Source organism: Rattus rattus, chromosome 3, assembly GCF_011064425.1.
Source record: "Rattus rattus isolate New Zealand chromosome 3, Rrattus_CSIRO_v1, whole genome shotgun sequence".
NCBI lineage: Eukaryota > Metazoa > Chordata > Mammalia > Rodentia > Muridae > Rattus > Rattus rattus.
Genome location: NC_046156.1, coordinates 213,644,816 through 213,665,644, shown reverse-complemented (window position 1 = coordinate 213,665,644; position 20,829 = coordinate 213,644,816). Strand labels below are relative to the sequence as shown.

At 39.2% G+C, this 20,829-nt stretch overlaps 1 protein-coding gene across 2 annotated transcripts in view; it reads right to left on the bottom strand.

The window, feature by feature from the left end:
* Window positions 1-1,678, bottom strand: part of Tmem161b (transmembrane protein 161B) — an 81,285-nt gene extending 79,607 nt beyond the window's left edge. For both annotated transcript variants that reach the window (XM_032899082.1, XM_032899083.1), the window contains exon 1: window positions 1,539-1,678. In XM_032899082.1, coding sequence (XP_032754973.1) covers window positions 1,539-1,541 — 3 coding nt within the window. In that variant the 5' untranslated portion in view covers window positions 1,542-1,678. The remainder of the gene's footprint in view (window positions 1-1,538) is intronic.
* Window positions 1,679-20,829: the final 19,151 nt, after the last annotated feature.

The following is a 20,829-nucleotide window of genomic DNA, read 5'->3' as shown; positions in this document are numbered from 1 at the left end:
TGTGACTGTCATGTATTTAATCATTTTATTTAAACACTATTGTCAGCTTTCTAGGTAAGACATCAGGTATGTCATTGCCTCTTTCTAGACTCCACATTCTTCCTTCTGTAAAATTTAAAGGGATGGGAGGTTGATAGATTTTAATTCCTTCCAGTGATAATGTTCCCACTCTAATTTCATTATCCCAAATGAAAACAGAATTCTCTTATGGAATGTAAGTCATACTATTCAGAGGTTCAAATAATAATGACAATAATAATAACAATAAAAATAAGCCACTAAAAGAATCATAAGTCACCTGGTAGTGTGCTCCACAAAGTCCTGCTAAAATCATCATACATAACAGCTAAAATTGGCAATATCTGACCCTGAAAATAGGGGCGTAGTCAAACTGGGAGTAGTGGCACATGCCTTTGATCCCAGCACTTGGGAAGCAGAGGCAGACGGATCTCTGAACCAAATGGCAGTCTAGTCTACAAAAAGGGGCAGCAGTATGGTCAACTGAAGCTTGAACCCAAGACAGAAGTCCCTGCAGATCATTGAAATCTTTCATGTGGCTGATGGCCTGTTCAACTTTTCTTGAAACATCAAGTATCTTTTTAAAATCCTTTTTATGTTCCAGAAGAGTTGACTGCAGTCACCTTCACTTGCCCTCCTCCCATATTCCTACAATAAAGCCAAACCTAGATGTTTCAAAATCTCATTGTTCATTTCATAAATTAACTTCTGAACTGTGTCATCAGTCAGCACCCATTGCTTCTTATCTAAATTTGATTAAGATGTTCTTTGTACAAGTCCCTAAACTTCTTTCAGCCTAAAACAGCACGGAACTCTCAGAATGACTGGTCCCACAGTAAAATACCCTTTTGTTACTCCTTTCCCTGCAACCTTCTCACACCAAGTTCTTTTTATATTTACTTATTTCTATGAAATCCTTTTCACCTTACCTTTAAAACACTTGCAAATAATACGACTATTCTTCCTACTCCATAAAACTTTACAATAGGAAATTACAAATTTTCCTTTCAGGTTAAATGTGTTGGGACTCAACTTGGACATTTTCTTTAAAAGTGACATTGGTTTTTCAGTTCTGTAATAGTTGAGTGTTAAGACAAGCCGATTTTGTGTTAAGTGCCTTGGTTGTGTCCAAGGAGACAGGCAACTGCTCAAAAGGTACTCCTATGTTCTTAAATTCTCGGCCAAAAGCCTGCGGCGGGAAAAGGTGGCAGGGACACGGTGGTGAGTTGAGCAAGGTCATCTGTGGGCCACCTGATGCCACAGGCCACACGCCACGGCAGGCTACTTAGTCTGGGTACTCAGACAGACCCGCCCCTCCCGCGACCCCACAGGTCCCCGGGCTGAATGGAACCCCTGCGGAGGCCGCGCGCACTCTGGGCAGGTGGGGATCCTGCCAGCGGTTCATCCCAACGCTCCAGCAGGCTCCATTCGGAGCAGGGGCACCAACCGGCTCCTTTCACAGACTGACCTCCCCGCCCTTTCCTCCTGAAGGTTGTCACTCTGACGCTCACAAGACTCACCATTACGCCTATAGACACTCTAGAGTCCACAGTACGGTCCCGACTCGCCCCTCCAGGTTCTGCAAAACGGATCTCTAGAAAACGCGAGGGAAAAGGTCTTCCGCCTCGGCCGGAAGTCCTGCCCGCACGGGACAGGAAGTTCCTCCCTCTCCTGACCGCCAGCGACCCCACGCCACGCAGAGAGGAGGAGACGCAAGGCGTCCTTTAAAGCTACTTCCGTGGGTGTGAGGCTAGGGCGGGAGGCGGGGCTGACCTTGAGAGCGCAGGGGCGCAGGCGTACAGGTAGATGGGCGGGGCGGGGCGGGGCGGGGCGGGACGCTGTGCCCGCAGGATTCCTAGGTAGGTGTGGTATCTTTCTCTGGACCCTTTCGTCCGTCTATGTTGGAGCAGGATCAGCTGAGTGGGTGTAGACCTGGTACTCTGTCGGTTTAGTGAGGGTAAAGAACATTCTAGGTTGTATTCATACTAAGATCACTCAGAAATTGTCTAGCTCAGCCAGCCTCCTTTCTGGCTGCTTTCCTTATGCAGTACCTTGGAATCTCAGTAAAAACTCATGCTGTCCAAGCACCTTCCTCTCTTAGGTCAATGGAATGTGACCTTTAGAAGTTCTTCGCTCTTCACAGATGCCAGCTGAAGCCAGACGATATCTACCAAGAGCAGAGGAACTAAGAAGAAAATTCAGTATGGACACTTTCTACCTACTTAATACCAATATGAACAAAAAGGGTACTATAACACTTAATACACACACACACACACACACACAATGTTTTGTGACACCTCCTCCTTCCAAATCTATACCGGTGAACTTACCTTTTTATTGTGATGAGAGTCAGCCGTAGAGTTAAGTTTGAAATAAGTTCACAGAGCATCTCTTCCAGAAATCACACAGCTTAACAATACTTACAGAAACTTGCTTTTCTTACCCTTCTCCATGAGATACCTTTTATTATAATGTGGTTTGGTCATGAAGTTAGAACTGGGGAGGGAATTAATCTTTAGCAGTCAATGATGCAAAACTGAAATGACTATGAATACGGAGTTTTAGAATCCTGACAGAATACCTGAAAGTAATGATGTTCAACATCCAAATGGCACAAGGACCCTGGGAATCAATTCTGACCCACCTAAAGAAGTTAAATTGGGCTATTTGAAAAGAATACAAATTTTATACCTTATGCTGATTTTTAATGGTGGGATAGGATGATAGGTGATAGGAAATTATGAGAAATGGGAGAAGCTCATCCAAGTCCAACAGCCTTGAGGAATAGTTTGTGAGACAGTATGTTGCTGATCAACCCTGAACTTCCCCAAGGGTTCTGCTTTGTAGAGACAAGGCCCCAGGGCAACTGCAGTGTGGTAAAGGGGTCTGGGGTTTATTGCTGCTGTATCTGGGAGAAGCAATTGCTATTCTTGAAGAAGAAAAGGTGGAGAAGAAGAGCAGCTATCAGCCTGTAGTGACATCACATTCTGTGAAGTCTTATCTTTCATTTGTGACACAGTGGGTCTTCCATCTGTCCTAAAACTGGCAACCTCATTGATCAGAAAATGTCTCCCATATGATAGTAAGTTTGGAGTGCTTAGCAGGATAGAATCCATTCCTGCTAGAGGAAAAACAAGAAAAGAACTCAGTTTTTGCTATCTTATCACTTTTAATACACTGTCATTCTATATTTTTTATTTTGTACGTGGCACATTAATTAGCAATCCTTGGTTAAAATCCTTTAATTTCACATGATTATCTTTGATAAAACTATTTTCAAAATCCATTACACAAGTAGTATTGTTAATGATTTGTATGTGCATATGTTTACATATACAGCTATATCAAATCTTTTCGTCTTACTTAAAAAACAATATATTCCATTGATTACCTGTTTTTTTTTATTTACCCCCTTCTACTTCTTAAATGGATAGAAGTCTTTTGATGAAGATTCAAAGAAAGAATTGAGAAAGGGAGAGAGAGAGGAGATGTGATGGTAAAGATTATAAGGTATTTTTGGCAAATTAGTTATTATTTTGGCAAATTAGTATTAGTTTCGTCTTTGACAAAAGTCTTGGTTGCTTACCATTTGGGGTTTGTGACATCTTAAAATGTTCTCTCTGAGAACTGATCTCAGATATGTTTAAATATCAACAGAAAATGATTTCTATGCGCACTCTGACCCAAAACTCTTCCAATTATTAATATCTATCACTTTAATAGTCTAAATCCTGTCTTTAACAAAATGGGTTGATTAGTTTTACTTCTAAAAAATTCAAACCCTTTTCTCTTTCATTTACTAAATATGGTATGTCTTATTCTGTGATTTATATTGTTTTATAATTAGTCTGTAGCTATATGGAAAGCTGGGTCTTGTTTTTGTTGAGTTTTGTTTCCTTAGTTAAATTGTGCTTAAAGTTCTTTATAGGCCATAGTAGGAGCAATCATGTACCAGTAGCAATAATGTATCCGTCATGTTCTGCCATATATTGTTAATGGAACATTTTGTAATTATTCTAAAACGCCACTAGACTCTATAGTGGAAAATAGTTGTTTTTTTTTTTTTTTTATTAACTTGAATATTTTTATATACATTTGAGTATTATTCCCTTTCCGGTTTCCGGCAAACATCCCTCCCCCTCCCCTTCCTTATGGGTGTTCCCCTCCGACCCTCCCCCATTTGCCCCCCCCGCAACAGTCTAGTTCACTGGGGGTTCAGTATTAGCAGGACCCAGGGCTTCCCCTTCCACTGGTGCTCTTACTAGGATATTCATTGCTACCTATGGGGTCAGAGTCCAGGGTCAGTCCATGTATAGTCTTTAGGTAGTGGCTTAGTCCCTGGAAGCTCTGGTGGCTTGTCATTGTTGTTCATATAGGGTCTCGAGCCCCTTCAAGCTCTTCCAGTTCTTTCTCTGATTCCTTCAACGGGGGTCCTATTCTCAGTTCAGAGGTTTGCTGCTGACATTCGCCTCTGTATTTGCTGTATTCTGGCTGTGTCTCTCAGGAGCGATCTACACTTCTGCACTTCTTTGCTTCATCCATCTTGTCTAATTGGGTGGCTGTATATATATGGGCCACATGTGGGGCAGGCTCTGAATGGATGTTCCTTCAGTCTCTGTTTTAATCTTTGCCTCTCTCTTCCCTGCCAAGGGTATTCTTGTTCCCCTTTTAAAGAAGGAGTGAAGCATTCACATTTTGATCCTCCGTCTTGAGTTTCATTTGTTCTAGACATCTAGGGTAATTCAGGCATTTGGGCTAATAGCCACTTATCAATGAGTGCATACCATGTATGTCTTTCTGTGATTGGGTTAGCTCACTCAGGATGATATTTTCCAGTTCCAACCATTTGCCTACAAATTTCATAAACTCGTTGTTTTTGATAGCTGAGTAATATTCCATTGTGTAGATATACCACATTTTCTGTATCCATTCCTCTGTTGAAGGGCATCTGGGTTCTTTCCAGCTTCTGGCTATTATAAATAAGGCTGCGATGAACATAGTGGAGCACGTGTCTTTTTTATATGTTGGGGCATCTTTTGGGTATATGCCCAAGAGAGGGATAGCTGGATCCTCAGGGAGTTTAATGTCCAATTTTCTGAGGAACCTCCAGACTGATTTCCAGAATGGTTGTACCAGTCTGCAATCCCACCAACAATGGAGGAGTGTTCTCTTTCTCCACATCCTCGCCAGCATTTGCTGTCACCTGAGTTTTTGATCTTAGCCATTCTCACTGGTGTGAGGTGAAATCTCAGGGTTGTTTTGATTTGCATTTCCTGATGACTAAAGATGTTGAACATTTCTTTTAGGGTGTTTCTCAGCCATTCGGCATTCCTCAGCTGTGAATTCTTTGTTTAGCTCTGAACCCCATTTTTAATAGGGTTATTTGTCTCCCTCTTGGTCTAACTTTTTTGAGTTCTTTGTATATTTTGGATATAAGGCCTCTATCTGTTGTAGGATTGGTAAAGATCTTTTCCCAATCTGTTGGTTGCCGTTTGTCCAAACCACAGTGTCCTTTTGCCTTACAGAAGCTTTGCAGTTTTATGAGATCCCATTTGTCCGATTCTTGATCTTAGAGCATAAGCCATTGGTGTTTTGTTCAGGAAATTTTTCCAGTGCCCATGTGTTCCAGATGCTTCCCTAGTTTTTCTTCTATTAGTTTGAGTGTGTCTGGTTTGATGTGGAGGTCCTTGATCCACTTGGACTTAAGCTTTGTACAGGGGTGATAAGCATGGATCGATCTGCATTCTTATACATGTTGACCTCCAGTTGAACCAGCACCATTTGCTGAAAATGCTATCTTTTTTTCCATTGGATGGATTTGGCTCCTTTGTCAAAAAAAAATCAAGTGACCATAGGGTGTGTGGGTTCATTTCTGGGTCTTCAATTCTGTTCCATTGGTCTATCTGTCTGTCTCTGTACCAATACCATGCAGTTTTTATCACTATTGCTCTGTAATACTGCTTGAGATCTGGGATAGTGATTCCCCCTGAAGTCCTTTTATTGTTGAGGATAGTTTTAGCTATCCTGGGTTTTTTGTTATTCCAGATGAATTTGCAAATTGCTCTGTCTAACTCTTTGAAGAATTGGATTGGTATTTTGATGGGGATTGCATTGAATCTGTAGATCGCTTTTGGTAAAATGGCCATTTTTACTATATTAATCCTGCCAATCCATGAGCATGGGAGATCTTTCCACCTTCTGAGGTCTTCTTCAATTTCTTTCTTCAGTGTCTTGAAGTTCTTATTGTACAGATCTTTTACTTGCTTGGTTAAAGTCACACTGAGGTATTTTATATTATTTGGGTCTATTATGAAGGGTGTCGTTTCCCTAATTTCTTTTCGGCTTGTTTCTCTTTTTGTGTAGAGGAAGGCTACTGATTTATTTGAGTTAATTTTATACCCAGCCACTTTGCTGAAGTTGTTTATCAGCTTTAGTAGTTCTCTGGTGGAACTTTTTAGCGTCACTTAAATATACTATCATATCATCTGCAAATAGTGATATTTTGACTTCTTCTTTTCCGATCTGTATCCCTTGATCTCCTTTTTGTTGTCTGATTGCTCTGGCTAGAACTTCAAGAACTATATTGAATAAGTAGGAGAGAGGGCAGCCTTGTCTAGTCCCTGATTTTAGTGGGATTGCTTCAAGTTTCTCTCCATTTAGTTTAATGTTAGCAACTGGTTTGCTGTATATTGCTTTTATTATGTTTAGGTATGGGCCTTGTATTCCTATTCTTTCCAGGACTTTTATCATGAAGGGGTGTTGAATTTTGTCAAATGCTTTCTCAGCATCTAATGAAATGATCATGTGGTTTTGTTCTTTCAGTTTGTTTATATAATGGATCACGTTGATGGTTTTCCGTATATTAAACCATCCCTGCATGCCTGTGATGAAGCCTACTTGATCATGGTGGATGATTGTTTTGATGTGCTCTTGGATTCGGTTTGCCAGAATTTTGTTGAGTATTTTTGCGTCAATGTTCATAAGGGAAATTGGTCTGAAGTTCTCTTTCTTTGTTGGGTCTTTGTGTGGTTTAGGTATAAGAGTAATTGTGGCTTCATAGAAGGAATTCGGTAGTGCTCCATCTGTTTCAATTTTGTGGAATAGTTTGGATAATATTGGTATGAGGTCTTCTATGAAGGTCTGATAGAATTCTGCACTAAACCCGTCTGGACCTGGGCTCTTTTTGGTTGGGAGGCCTTTAATGACTGCTTCTATTTCCTTAGGAGTTATGGGGTTGTTTAACTGGTTTATCTGTTCCTGATTTAACTTCGGTACCTGGTATCTGTCTAGGAAATTGTCCATTTCCTGTAGATATTCAAGTTTTGTTGAATATAGGCTTTTATAGTAAGATCTGATGATTTTTTGAATTTCCTCTGAATCTGTAGTTATGTCTCCCTTTTCATTTCTGATTTTGTTAATTTGGACACACTCTCTGTGTCCTCTCGTTAGTCTGGCTAGGGGTTTATCTATCTTGTTGATTTTCTCAAAGAACCAACTTTTGGTTCTGTTGATTCTTTCTATGGTCCTTTTTGTTTCTACTTGGTTGATTTCAGCTCTGAGTTTGATTATTTCCTGCCTTCTACTCTTCCTGGGTGTATTTGCTTCTTTTTGTTCTAGAGCTTTTAGGTGTGCTGTCAAGCTGCTGACATATGCTCTTTCCTGTTTCTTTCTGCAGGCACTCAGCGCTATGAGTTTTCCTCTTAGCACAGCTTTCATTGTGTCCCATAAGTTTGGGTATGTTGTACCTTCATTTTCATTAAATTCTAAAAGTTTTTAATTTCTTTTTCTTTTTCTTCCTTGACCAGGTTATCATTGAGTAGAGCATTGTTCAGTTTCCACGTATATGTGGGCATTCTTCCCTTATTGTTATTGAAGACCAGCTTTAGGCCGTGGTGGTCCGATAGCACGCATGGGATTATTTCTATCTTTCTGTACCAGTTGATGCCCATTTTTTGACCAATTATATGGTCAATTTTGGAGAAAGTACCATGAGGAGCTGAGAAGAAGGTATATCCTTTTGCTTTAGGGTAGAACGTCCTATAAATATCGGTTAGGTCCATTTGGCTCATGACTTCTCTTAGTCTGTCTATGTCTCTGTTTAATTTCTGTTTCCATGATCTGTCCATTGATGAGAGTGGGGTGTTGAAATCTCCTACTATTATTGTGTGAGGTGCAATGTGTGTTTTGAGCTTTAGTAAGGTTTCTTTTTACGTATGTAGGTGCCCTTGTATTTGGGGCATAGATATTTAGGATTGAGAGTTCATCTTGGTGGATTTTTTCCTTTGATGAATATAAAGTGTCCTTCCTTATCTTTTTTTGATGACTTTTAGTTGGAAATTGATTTTATTTGATATTAGAATGGCTACTCCAGCTTGCTTCTTCTGACCATTTGCTTGGAAAGTTGTTTCCCAGCCTTTCACTCTGAGGTAGTGTCTGTCTTTGTCTCTGAGGTGTGTTTCCTGTAGGCAGCAGAATGCAGGGTCCTCGCTATGTATCCAGTTTGTTAATCTATGTCTTTTTATTGGGGAGTTGAGGCCATTGATGTTGAGAGATATTAAGGAATAGTGATTATTGCTTCCTGTTATATTCATATTTGGATGTGAGGTTGTGTTTGTGTGCTTTTCTTCTCTTTGTTTTGTTGCCAAGACGATTAGATTCTTGCCTCTTCTTGGGTATAGCTTGCCTCCTTATGTTGGGCTTTACCATTTATTATCCTTTGTAGTGCTGGATTTGTAGAAAGATATTGTGTAAATTTGGTTTTGTCATGGAATATCTTGGTTTCTCCATCTATGTTAATTGAGAGTTTTGCAGGATACAGTAGCCTGGGCTGGCATTTGTGTTCTCTTAGGTCTGTATGACATCAGTCCAGGATCTTCTGGCCTTCATAGTTTCTGGTAGAAGTCAGGTGTGATTCTGATAGGTCTGCCTTTATATGTTACTTGACCTTTTTCTCTTACTGCTTTTAATATTCTTTTCTTTATTTTGAGCGTTTAGTGTTTTGACTATTATGTGACGGAGGTGTTTCTTTTCTGGTCCAATCTATTTGGAGTTCTGTAGGCTTCTTGTATGCCTATGGGTATCTCTTTTTTAGGTTAGGGAAGTTTTTCTTCTATGATTTTGTTGAAGATATTTACTGGTCCTTTGAGCTGGGAGTCTTCACTCTCTTCTATACCTATTATCCTTAGGTTTGATCTTCTCATTGAGTCCTGGATTTCCTGTATGTTTTGGACCAGTAGCTTTTTTCCGCTTTACATTATCTTTGACAGTTGAGTCAATGATTTCTATGGAATCTTCTGCTCCTGAGATTCTCTCTTCCATCTCTTGTATTCTGTTGGTGAAGCTTGTATCTACAGCTCCTTGTCTCTTCTTTTGGTTTTCTATATCCAGGGTTATTTCCATGTGTTCTTTCTTGATTGCTTCTATTTCCATTTTTAATTCCTTCAACTGTTTGTTTGTGTTTTCCTGGAATTCTTTCAGGGATTTTGCGATTCCTCTCTGTAGGCTTCTACTTGTTCTCTAAGGGAGTTCTTCACGTCTTTCTTGAAGTCCTCCAGCATCATGATCAAATCTGATTTTGAAACTAGATCTTGCTTTTCTGGTGTGTTTGGATATTCCATGTTTGTTTTGGTGGGAGAATTGGGCTCCGATGATGCCATGTAGTCTTGGTTTCTGTTGCTTGTGTTCCTGCGCTTGCCTCTCGCCATCAGATTATCTCTAGTGTTACTTTGTTCTGCTAATTCTGACAGTGGCTAGACTGTCCTATAAGCCTGTGTGTCAGGAGTGCTGTAGACCTGTTTTACTGTTTTCTTTCAGCCAGTTATGGGGACAGAGTGTTCTGCTTTCGTGTGTGTAGTTTTGTCCCTCTACAGGTCTTCAGCTGTTCCTGTGGGCCTGTGTCTTGAGTTCACCAGGCAGGTCACTTGCAGCAGAAAAGTTGGTCTTACCTGTGGTCCCGAGGTTTGAGTTCGCTCGCGGGGTGCTGCCCACGGGCTCTCCGCGGTGGCAGCAACCGGGAAGATCTGCGCCGCCTCTTCCCGGAGCCTTCGTGCACCAGGGTTCCAGATGGCCTCCGGTGTTTTCCTCTGGAATCAGCAATGTGTGTAGAGAGCAGTCTCTTCTGGTTTCGCAGGCGTGTCTGCCTCTCTGAAGGTTTAGCTCTCCCTCCCACGGGATTTGGGTGCAGAGAACTGTTTATCCGGTCTGTTTCCTTCAGGTTCCGGCGGTGTCTCAGGCAGGGCTCCTGCCTCACCTGGGCCCTCTCCCACGGGAGCCCAGAGGCCTTATACAGTTTCCTCTTGGGCCAGGGATGTGGGCAGGGGTGGGCAGTGTTGGTGGTCTCTTCTGCTCTGCAGCCTCAGGAGTGCCCACCTGACCAGGCGGTAAGGTATCTCTCCCACCAATAGTTGTCTTTTAATTTAGAAGGAGGACCAGAGTATAGAACCTTCATGATATGCTAAATGTCCTTGTCAGAAACAAAAGAGCTTGCTTCTCCATTGTTTATTTTGCACCATGTGAGAACTTAATCAGAACTCATTTGCCAACCACAAAGAGGGCCCTTTTCACCTCCACCATTGATAAATCTGAGAACTGATTTTGTGGTTTAAGTCACCCAGTTTATGGTACTTTTGTTATAGCATCCAAAGTAAAGAATGCAAAATTATGTTCAGTGTAATTGCTTTGACCTGAAAAAAAGTCCCTACACTCACAGAAAAAGATAATTCAGAATGTATTCATTACCCTCAGCATTCATTTCCAAGACTGTTCTATAGTAAGGAAATGTTTGAAACAATTGTTAGGAAAAAACTGTTCATCAATAAAGCTTCTTCCTAATTTGGGAGAAAGGGTCTTCAGAAGTTAAATCAGACATATGACCATAATCTCAGCAGTTGGAGGGTATAGACAGGAAAATCAGGAGTCCAAGGCCAATCTGTGATACATAAAAGTCACAAAAATAAAAATGTAGTGCACTCCTTCAATAATTCAGTAGCATTCCTATAAATCTTTATTTCCATGTTGCTTCCCCTCATTGATTGTAGAAATTGAGTGGAATGACAAATTTTGTACAAGTTGTATAGTGTACATTTTCATAGGATCTGGGGTAGAGGGAGCCAAAGACAAGTGTCCATCCTCAGGAGCTGCCCACCGAGCGTTTAAAGATGTAGCCCTCCCTCTGACCTCTCCCCTCACCTGTAACTTGCTATGTACATTAAGCTGGGTGGCCAGCAAACAATAACAAGTTTGCTTTGTGTGTGTGTGTGTGTGTGTGTGTGTGTGTGTGTGTGTGTGTGTTTTGAGAATTTGGTTTTAAGCATAGGTTCTAAGACAGCCAACATTTTATTACCAGAGCTATCTTCCCATAATGGGATCTGGATGTCATTTGAAACTTTTTCATTTCCCCTCCTTCAAGTCATCTCAGATCCTCCCCATATTCCCTCACACTCATCTTCTTCTTCTTTCTCTCCTCCTTTCAACCTAAACAAAAACTCTAAGAAAACAAAGCAAAACAAAACAAACAAACAAAAGCCAAAAAACACAACCAACCAAAGAAAGCTACCAAACTATTAACAGGAAAACACCACAGGGCCTCATAGAACTAAAAAGTTTCTGTGTATCAAAGGACACCATCAAAGTGGCAGCCTATAGAATAAGAAAAAAGATTTACCAATTGTACATTTGACAGAGCCTTCCTATGTAGAACGTTAAAGAAAAGTAAGTGAACATCAAGAAAACAATCTAATGTAGAACTAAGACTTCTTAAAAGATGAAACAAAAGGGATGAAAATATTCATCATTTTTTCTTATATATCCCAGGTTGCACAGTCTACAATGGTCTAACCCCAGCTCCACATCAACTGTTATTTAAGAATACATTCCACAGACCAGTGATGAAGCCAATTACTTAACTCAGGTTCACTTGACAACTGCAGCTGGGACACTAAGTTATTTTCCTAGCTGTAGAAATGTCTTCTTCAAACACTCTACCTAGATTTAATCCTCAGAAAAATACAACAGAACACACATACATACACACAAACACACACACCCATCACAGACAGCTTTAAACAAAACCTTATAAAAGTACCTCTAAAATATAAGCTAGCTTTATTCTATCATTAAATATTTCTTTTCATCTTTCTACCAATTATTATTATACACTAAAGAAAATGGGAGAAGTGTATTTCCTATGATCTGAAGATTTTTTTTTACTACTAAAAGTTACTTTACTAGTAAAAGAAGTACTTTTACCAGAAATGGCTCGTAAGTGAGTAACAAAAATATAAGGGTTAATTACTAAAAAGGTGCTATTTAAGCCATGTCAATGACAAAAAAATCCTAGTTTTGCAAAATTTTGGGAAGCACAAACCCAAAACTGTAATCCAGCTGAATATATTTCAAACAATTCTCTCTACAACACTATAACTAAGCAAAACTAAAGAGTCACTCAACCATAGAGATAAGATTTCATACCGTCGTGGTAACAACTTTAAACTGGCAGTGTCCCTGGAACATTTATATATGAACATTTATATATTTGTAATAGTTGGCACTGATACCAATTCAGAAAACAATTTGACTTTTCTAATAAAATTCAAAATAAGCAGTATCTCTGATCCAAGAAAACGTACTAAAACATAGACAAGAACATTTGCAACAATGGCATATAAACTAGCAGAATTTTAGTAATAATACATTGTAGCTTAATAGGAAAATAGGAAATTATGTTAAGAATATACATTAAGTAAAATTTAACAGGAAAAAAATCTAAGTATAAAATGGATAATACGTTAAGGATTTACTCTTTTTTCTTCATGTGTGCCTTGCATATACATGTTGATGTAGCTGAGAAGGCTCTGCACCTTAAGACAAGTTCTCTCATTGAACCCAAAGCTCTCTGTTAGACAGACTAGGCTAGTTGGACATCGAATTGCCAGAATTTGCTTGTCTTCTCTTCCATCATCAACCCTCGAAGATGAGGTTACAGGTACAAGCTGCGAAGCTTGGCTGTTCATATATTAATCCTTTTGTTTAAATAACCCACACACTTACCCACTGAGCTATCTTCCCTGTCCCTAGTTATTCTTAAAGTAACATTGTATATACTAAATTAGACTGTTCATTGAATGGTTCATCTGTGTCTCTTACATTTTTTTTGGTAAATACTCATTTGAAAGTAGTCAATGAAATGATTGTAGATGATAGCCAATGATAATACAGTTTTAAAATATTTGTGTATATAATAAATGTAAATAGGATCTAATTAAAACCATTATCAATATAGACATTATGGATAATATGTACCTGACATTTGTGTTACATGTTTTATAAAAATGACATTACCTTTATGGAAATATCTTTAAATAGTTGGTATATATATTTTACCTCTGAAGAATAAGTCTCCCAAAAACCTACATAATTTTTCCAAAAATATAGCATATTTAGCAAATCAGAGTTTGAGTGTGATGCCAGACTATATGTTCTCAACCATAGTAGTAGGAAGTATAGTATCCACTGTTAGCCTTTTGCTCTTGCCATATACATCACTGATAGTCTGATAAAATCTATATAGCTCTCTCTTTTTTTTTCTTTTATTGGATTTTCTTTATTTACATTTCAAATGTTATTCCCTTTCCCAGTTTCCCGGATATAAGCCCCCTCTCCCATCCCCCTCCCCTACTTCTATAAGGGTGTTCCCTTCACAATCCATCCCCCTTCCTATCTGCCCCCCAACATTACCCTACACTGGGGGGGTCCAGCCTTGGCAGGACCAAGGGCTTCTCCTTCCATTGATGCCCAACATGGCCATCCTCTACTACATATGAAGCTGGAGCCATGTGTCAGTTCATGCATAGTCTTTGGGTAGTGGTTTAGTCCCTGGGAGCTCTGGTTGGTTGATATTGTTGTTATTATGGGATTGCAAGCCCCTTCAGCTCTTTCAGTCCTTTCTCTAATTCCTCCAAGGTGGATGCCATTCTCAGTTCAGTATCTGGCTGTGCCTCTCAGGATACATCTGTATCTAGTTCCTGTCAGCCTGCACTTCTTAGCTTCATGACTCTTATCTAGATTTGGTGGATATATGTGTGTGTGTGTATATATATATATATATATCATGTGAGGCGGGCTCTGAATGGCAGGTCCTTCAGTTCCTGATCCAAACTTTGCCTCCATATCCCTCCTATGAATATTTTTGTTTCCCATTTCAACATGGAATGAAGCACCTGCACTTTGGTAATCCCTCTTCTTGAGCTTCATATGGTCTGTGAATTGGATTTTGGGTAATTCGAGTTTTGAGCTAATATCCACTTATCAATGGGTGCATGCTATGTGTGTTTTTCTGTGATTGGGTTACCTCACTCAGGATGATATTTTCTAGTTCCATCCATTTGCCTATGAATTTCATGAAGTCGTTGTTTTTGATAGCTGATTAGTACTCCATTGTGTAGATGTACCACATTTTCTGTATCCATTCCTCTGTTGAAGGGCAACTGGGTTTATTCCAGCTTCTGGCTATTAGAAATAAGGCTGCTATGAACATAGTAGGGCATGTGTCTTGGTTTTATGTTGGAGCATCTTTTGGGTATATATAACCAGGAGTGGTATAGCTGGTCCTCAGGTAGTGCAATGTCCAATTTTCTGAGGAACCTCCAGACTGATTTCCAGAGTGGGTTGTATGAGTTTGCAATCCCATCAACAATGGAGGAGTGTTCCTCTTTCTCCATATCCTCGCCAGCATCTGCTGTCACCTGAGTTTTTGATCTTAGCCATTCTAACTGGTGTGAGGTAGAATCTCAGGGTTGTTTTGATTTGCATGTCCTCAATGACTAATGATGTTGGATGTTTCTTTAGATAATTCTCAGCCATTCAGTATTCATCAACTGAATATTCTTTGTTTATATCTGTTTCCCATTTTTAATAGGGTTTTTTGGCTTTCTGGAATTTAACTTCTGAGTTCTTGTATATTTTGGATATTAACCCTCTATTAGATGTAGGATTGGTAAAAATCTTTTTACAATCTGTTGGTTGCCCTTTTGTCCTAATGCCTTACAGAAGCTTTGCAGTTTTATGGGGTCCCATTTGCCAATTCTTGACTTTAGAGCATAAGACATTGGTATTGTGTTCAGGAAAATTTCCCCAGTGCCCATGTGTTCTGGACTCTTCCCCACTATTTTTTCTATTAGTTTGAGTATATCTAGTTTGATGTGGAGGTCCTTGATCCACATGGACTTAAGCCCTGTACAGGGCAATAAGAATGGATAGATTTGCATTCTTCTACATGCTGACCTCCAGTTGAACCTCCAGCAACATTTGTTGAAAATACTATCTTTTTTCCATTGGGTGGTTTTAGCTCCTTTGTCAAGGATCAAGTGACCATAGGTGTGTAGGTTCATTTCTGGGTCTTCAATTCTATTCCACAGATCTACCTGCCTGACTCTGTACAAATACCATTCAGTTTTTATGACTACTGCTCTGTAATTCTGCTTGAGGTCAGGGATGGTGATTTCCCCCAGAAGTCCTTTTATTGTTGAGGATAGTTTTCACTATCCTATGTTTTTTGTTATTCCAAATGAATTTTCAAAGTGCTCTTTCTAAATCTATGAAGAATTGAGTTGGAATTTTGATAGGGATTGCATTGAATCTGTAGACTGCTTTTGGTAAAATGGCCATTTTTACTATATTAATCCTGCCAATCCATGAGCATGGGAGACTTTTCCAATTTCTGAGCTCTTCTTCAATTTCTTTCTTGACAAGAGTTGAAGTTCTTGTCATACAAATCTTTCACTTGCTTGGGTAGAGTCAGACCAAGATATTTTATGTTTTTTTGTGACTATTGGGAAGGGTGTCATTTCCCTAATTTCTTTCTTAGCCTGTTTATCCTTTGAGAAGAGGAAGGCTACTGATTTGTTTGAGTTAATTTTATACCCAGCCACTTTGCTGAAGTTGTTTATCTGGCTTAATAATGTTCTCTGGTGGAACTTTTGGGGTCACTTAAGTATACTATCATATCATCTGCAAATAGTGATATTTTGGCTTCTTCCTTTGCAATTTTATCCCTTTGGGCTCCTTTCATTGTCTGATTGCTCTGCCTAGGACTTCTAGTACTATATTGAATAAGTAGGGAGAGAGTGGGTACCTTGTCTAGTCCCTGATTTTAGTGGGAATGCTTCAAGTTTCTCTCCATTTAGTTTAATGTTAGCTACTGGTGTGCTGTATCCTGCTTTTACTATATTTAGATATGGACCTTGAATTCTTGATCTTTCCAAGACTTTTAACTTGAAGGGGTGTTGAATTTTGTCAAATGCTTTCTCTGCATCTAATGAAATGATCATGTGGCCTTTTTCTTTAAGTTTGTTTATATAGTGGATTACATTGATGGATTTTCTTTTTTTTTTTTTTTTTTTTTTTTTTTTTTTTGGTTCTTTTTTTGGAGCTGGGGACCGAACCAGGGCCTTATGCGCTTTCCTAGGCAAGCGCCTACCACTGAGCTAAATCCCCAACCCCGATGGATTTTCATTTATTGAACTACCCGTGCATCTCTGGGATGAAGCCTACTTCATGATGATGGATGATCGTTTTTATGTGTTCTTGGATTCAGTTTGCAAGAATTTTAGTGAGTAGTTTTACATCATTATTCATAAGCGAAATTGTTCTGAAGTTCTCTTTCTTTGTTGGGTCTTTGTGTGGTTTAGGTATAAGCATAATTGTGACTTCATAGAAGGAATTGGTTAATGTTCCTTTTGTTTCTATTTTGTGGAACAGTTTGGACAGTATTGATATGAGGTCTTCTCTGAAGGTCTGATAGAATTCTGTACTAAACCCATCTGGTACTGGGCTCTTTTCCATTGCGAGTTTTCTAATAACTGCTTCTATTTCTTTAGGAGGTATGTAGTTGTTTAGATGGTTTATCTGATCCTGATTTAACTTTAGTACCTGGTATTTGTCTAGAAAATTGATCATTTCACCAGATTTTCCAGTTTTGTTGAATATAGGCTTCTGTAGTAGGATCTAATGGTTTTTTGAATGTCGTCAGATTCTGTTGTTAGGTCTCCCTTTTCATTTCTGATTTTGTTAATTTGGATACTGTCTCTGTGCCCTCTGGTTAGTCTGGCTAAGGGTTTATCTATCTTGTTGATTTTCTCAAAGAACCAGCTCCTGGTTTTGTCGATTCTTTGTATGGTCCTTTTCATTTCTATTCAGTTGATTTTGGCCCTGAGTTTGATTTTTTCCTGCCTTCTACCCCTCTTGTGATTATTTATTTCTTTTTGTTCTAGAGCATTTAGGTGTGTTGTCAAGCTGCTGACATATGCTCTCTCCTGTTTCTTTTTGCAGGCACTTAGAGCTATGAGTTTTCCTCTTAGCACTGCTTTCATTCCATCCCATAAGTTGAGGTATGTTATATCTTCATTTTCATTCAAGTCTAAGAAGTCTTTCATTTCTTTATTTCTTCCCTAACCAAACTATCATTGAGTAGAGCATTGTTCAACTTCCATGTATTGGTTGGCTTTCTGTTGTTACTGTTGTTACTGAAGACTAGTCTTAGTCCATGGTGGTCTGATAGGATGCATGGGATTATTTTTATCTTCTTGTATCTCTTGAGGCCTGTTTTGTGACAGATTATATGGTCAATTTCGGAGAAGGTATCAGGAGGTGCTGGGAAGAAGGTGTATTCTTTTGTTTTAGGATGCAATGTTCTATAAATGTGTGTTAAATCCATTTGGTTCATAACTTGTTAGTTTCTCTATGTCTCTGTTCAATTTCCATTTTGATGATCTGACCATTGATGAGAGTGGGGTGATGAAATCTCCTGTTATCATCATGTGAGGTGCAATGTGTGTTTTGAGGTTTAGGAAGGTTTCGTTTATGAATGTAGGTGTCCTTGCATTTAGGGCATAGACATTCAGGATTGAGAGTCCATCTTGGTGGATTTTTCCTTTGATGAATATGAAGTGTCCTTCCTTATCTGTTTTGATAACTTTTGGTTGAAAGTCGATTTTATTTGATATTAGAATGGCCACTGCAGCTTGTTTCTTGGGACCATTTGCTTGGAAATTTGATTTCCAGCCTTTTACTCTGAGGTAGTGTCTGTCTTTGCGTCTGAGGTGTTTTTCCTGTATGCAACAAAATGCTGGGTCCTTTTAATGTATCCAATCTGTTAGTCTATATGTTTATATTGGGGAATTGAATCCATTCATGTTAGGAGATGTTAAGGAATAGTGATATTGTTGCTTCCTGTTATTTTTGTTGTTAGAGGTGGAATTACATTTGTGTGTCTCTCTTCTTTCAGTTTCATTTCAGGGAGATTTGTTTCTTCTTTTTTCTAGAGTGTAGTTTCCCTCCTTGTGGTGTAGTTTTCTGTCTATTATCTTTTGTAGGATTGGATTTGTAGAAAGATATTGTGTAAATTTGGATTTGTAAAGGAATATTTTGGTTTCTCCATCTATGTTAATTGAGAGTTTTGGTGGATATTGTAGCCTGGACTGGCATTTGTGTTCTCGTAGGGTCTGTATGACATCTGCCCAGGCTTTCTTTCTTTTTATTTTTTTTTAATTTTTTTTTTGTTTGGAATTCTCTTTATATATATCGTTAAAATTTTATTTCACAAACTCCTGAGAAAGGGCTTGTACCTTTTAAAAATCACAGTTACACTTTTGTGTGCTCTATTTTCTCTGTAGTTCTTCTCCTTGGCCAGTATGAGCCCTCCTTCATCTTCCTCTGCTAGTTCTCCCTGCACCTCCAGATCTTCCAGTCTTCCACAGCCCCTGCCTTTGCAGCTGTTCTGGGCACTGACTCACCCTTAAGTTATTCAGGTTTTTGTTGTAGTGACAAAATTCCTGAGAAAAAGAATTTAAAAGTGGAAAAGTTTACTTTGGCTCTCTGGTTCCATAGCTGTCTCCACTGAGGTTTAAGCTATTGTGAAATACAGCAGCATGGCATAGGACGCACAGTGGAGCAAAGCCGCCTATATCACTGTGCCAGGAAATATAAAGACGGGCCACAGAAAGGAAACAAGGGAGGAGAGGGTCTTCCTGGACAAGGCATACCCTTCATTGACATGCGCCCTGTCATCTAATGTCTCCAAATAGGCCCCATTACCTCGAATAATGCTGTTACATGACTAATCCATCAGTTGGGTCAGAGCGCTTATGAACTCGTTGCTTTCCCAAATCCTCACCTCTGATGATTCATGGGACTGTGTCTTTGGGAGACATTTCACATTCAAATCACAACTACCATGATGGATTGTCCAGATACAAGATGTTCTTTCCAGTCTCCTGTTCAGCCTCAGATACTTCATACTGTTTCTGTTTCCCTCACCCAGCTCAGCCTCTAACATCCCACAGCAGGTTTCTCCACCATGTCTGCACTCCCTTCACCATGTCCAAGCATCTCATTTGGTTCTCAGTAATGTCTTCCTCATTACTCAGGTTATTTCTCCCTTGACTTTATTTCCAAAGCTTCATTTAATCCTGTTGTCTAGAATCTGAGACTTCATAGCTATTTTCTCCTATGCTTAAGAGATGTTGAGAGATATTAAGGAATAGTGATTGTTGCTTCCTGTTATTTTTGTTGTTAGAGGTAGAATTATGTTTGTGTGTCTCTCTTTTGGTTTCATTGCAAGGAGATTATACTCTTGCTTTCTGTACAGTGTAGTTTCTCTCCTTGTGTTGGAGTTTTCCATCCATTATCCATTGTAGGGCTGGATTTGTAGAAAGATATTGTTTAAATTTGGTTTTGTCATGGAATATCGTGGTTTCCCCATCTATGTTAATTGAGAGCTTTGCTGGATACAGTAGCGTGGGCTGGCATTTGTGTTCTCTTAGGGTCTGTATGACACCTGTCCAGGATCTTCTGGCTTTCATAGTCTCTGGTGAGAAGTCTGGTGTAATTCTTATATGTCTGCCTTTATATGTTACTTGACCTTTTCCCCTTACTGCTTTTAATAGTCTTTCTTTGTTTTGTGCATTTAGTATTTTGACTATTATGTGATGGGAGGAATTTCTTTTCTGGTCCAATCTATGTTCTGTAGGCTTCTTATATGTTTATGGGCATATCTTTCTTTAGGTTAGGGAAGTTTTCTTCTTTAATTTTGTTGAAGATATTTCCTGACTCTTTAAGTTGGGGGTCTTCACTCCCTTCTATACCTATTATCCTTGGTTTTAATCTTATCATTGTGTTCAGCATTTCCTGGATGTTTTGTGCTAGGAGCTTTTTGCATTTTACATTATCTTTGACAGTTGTGTGGATGCTTTCTATGGTATCCTCTGCCCCTGAGATTCTCTCTTCTATCTCTTGTATTCTGTTGGTGATGCTTGCATCTATGATTCCGGATCTCTTCTCTAGACTTTCTATCTCCAAGGTTGTCTCCCTTTCTTCTTCCTTTACTGTTTTTATTTCCATTTTAAAATCCTGGATGATTTTGTTCAATTCCTTACCTGTTTGGTTGTGTTTTATTGTAATTCTTTAAGGGATGTTTGTATCTCCTCTTTAAGGGCTTCTACTTGTTTCCTTGTGTTGCCCTGTTTTTCTTTAAGGGAGTTATTTATGTCCTTCTTAAAGTCCTCTACCATCATTATAAAATATTATTTTATATCCAAATCTTGCTTTTCTGATGTGTTTGGATATCCAATATTTGCTTTGGTGGGAGAACTGGGCACTGCTGATGCCAAGTAGACTTGGTTTCTGTTGCTTAGGTTCCTGAGCTTGCCTCTTGCCATCAGGTTTTCTCTGGTGTTAACTTGTCTTGCTGTCTCTGACAGTGACTTGACCCTCCTGTAGGGCTGTGTGTCAGCACTCCTGTAGACCTGTTTTCTT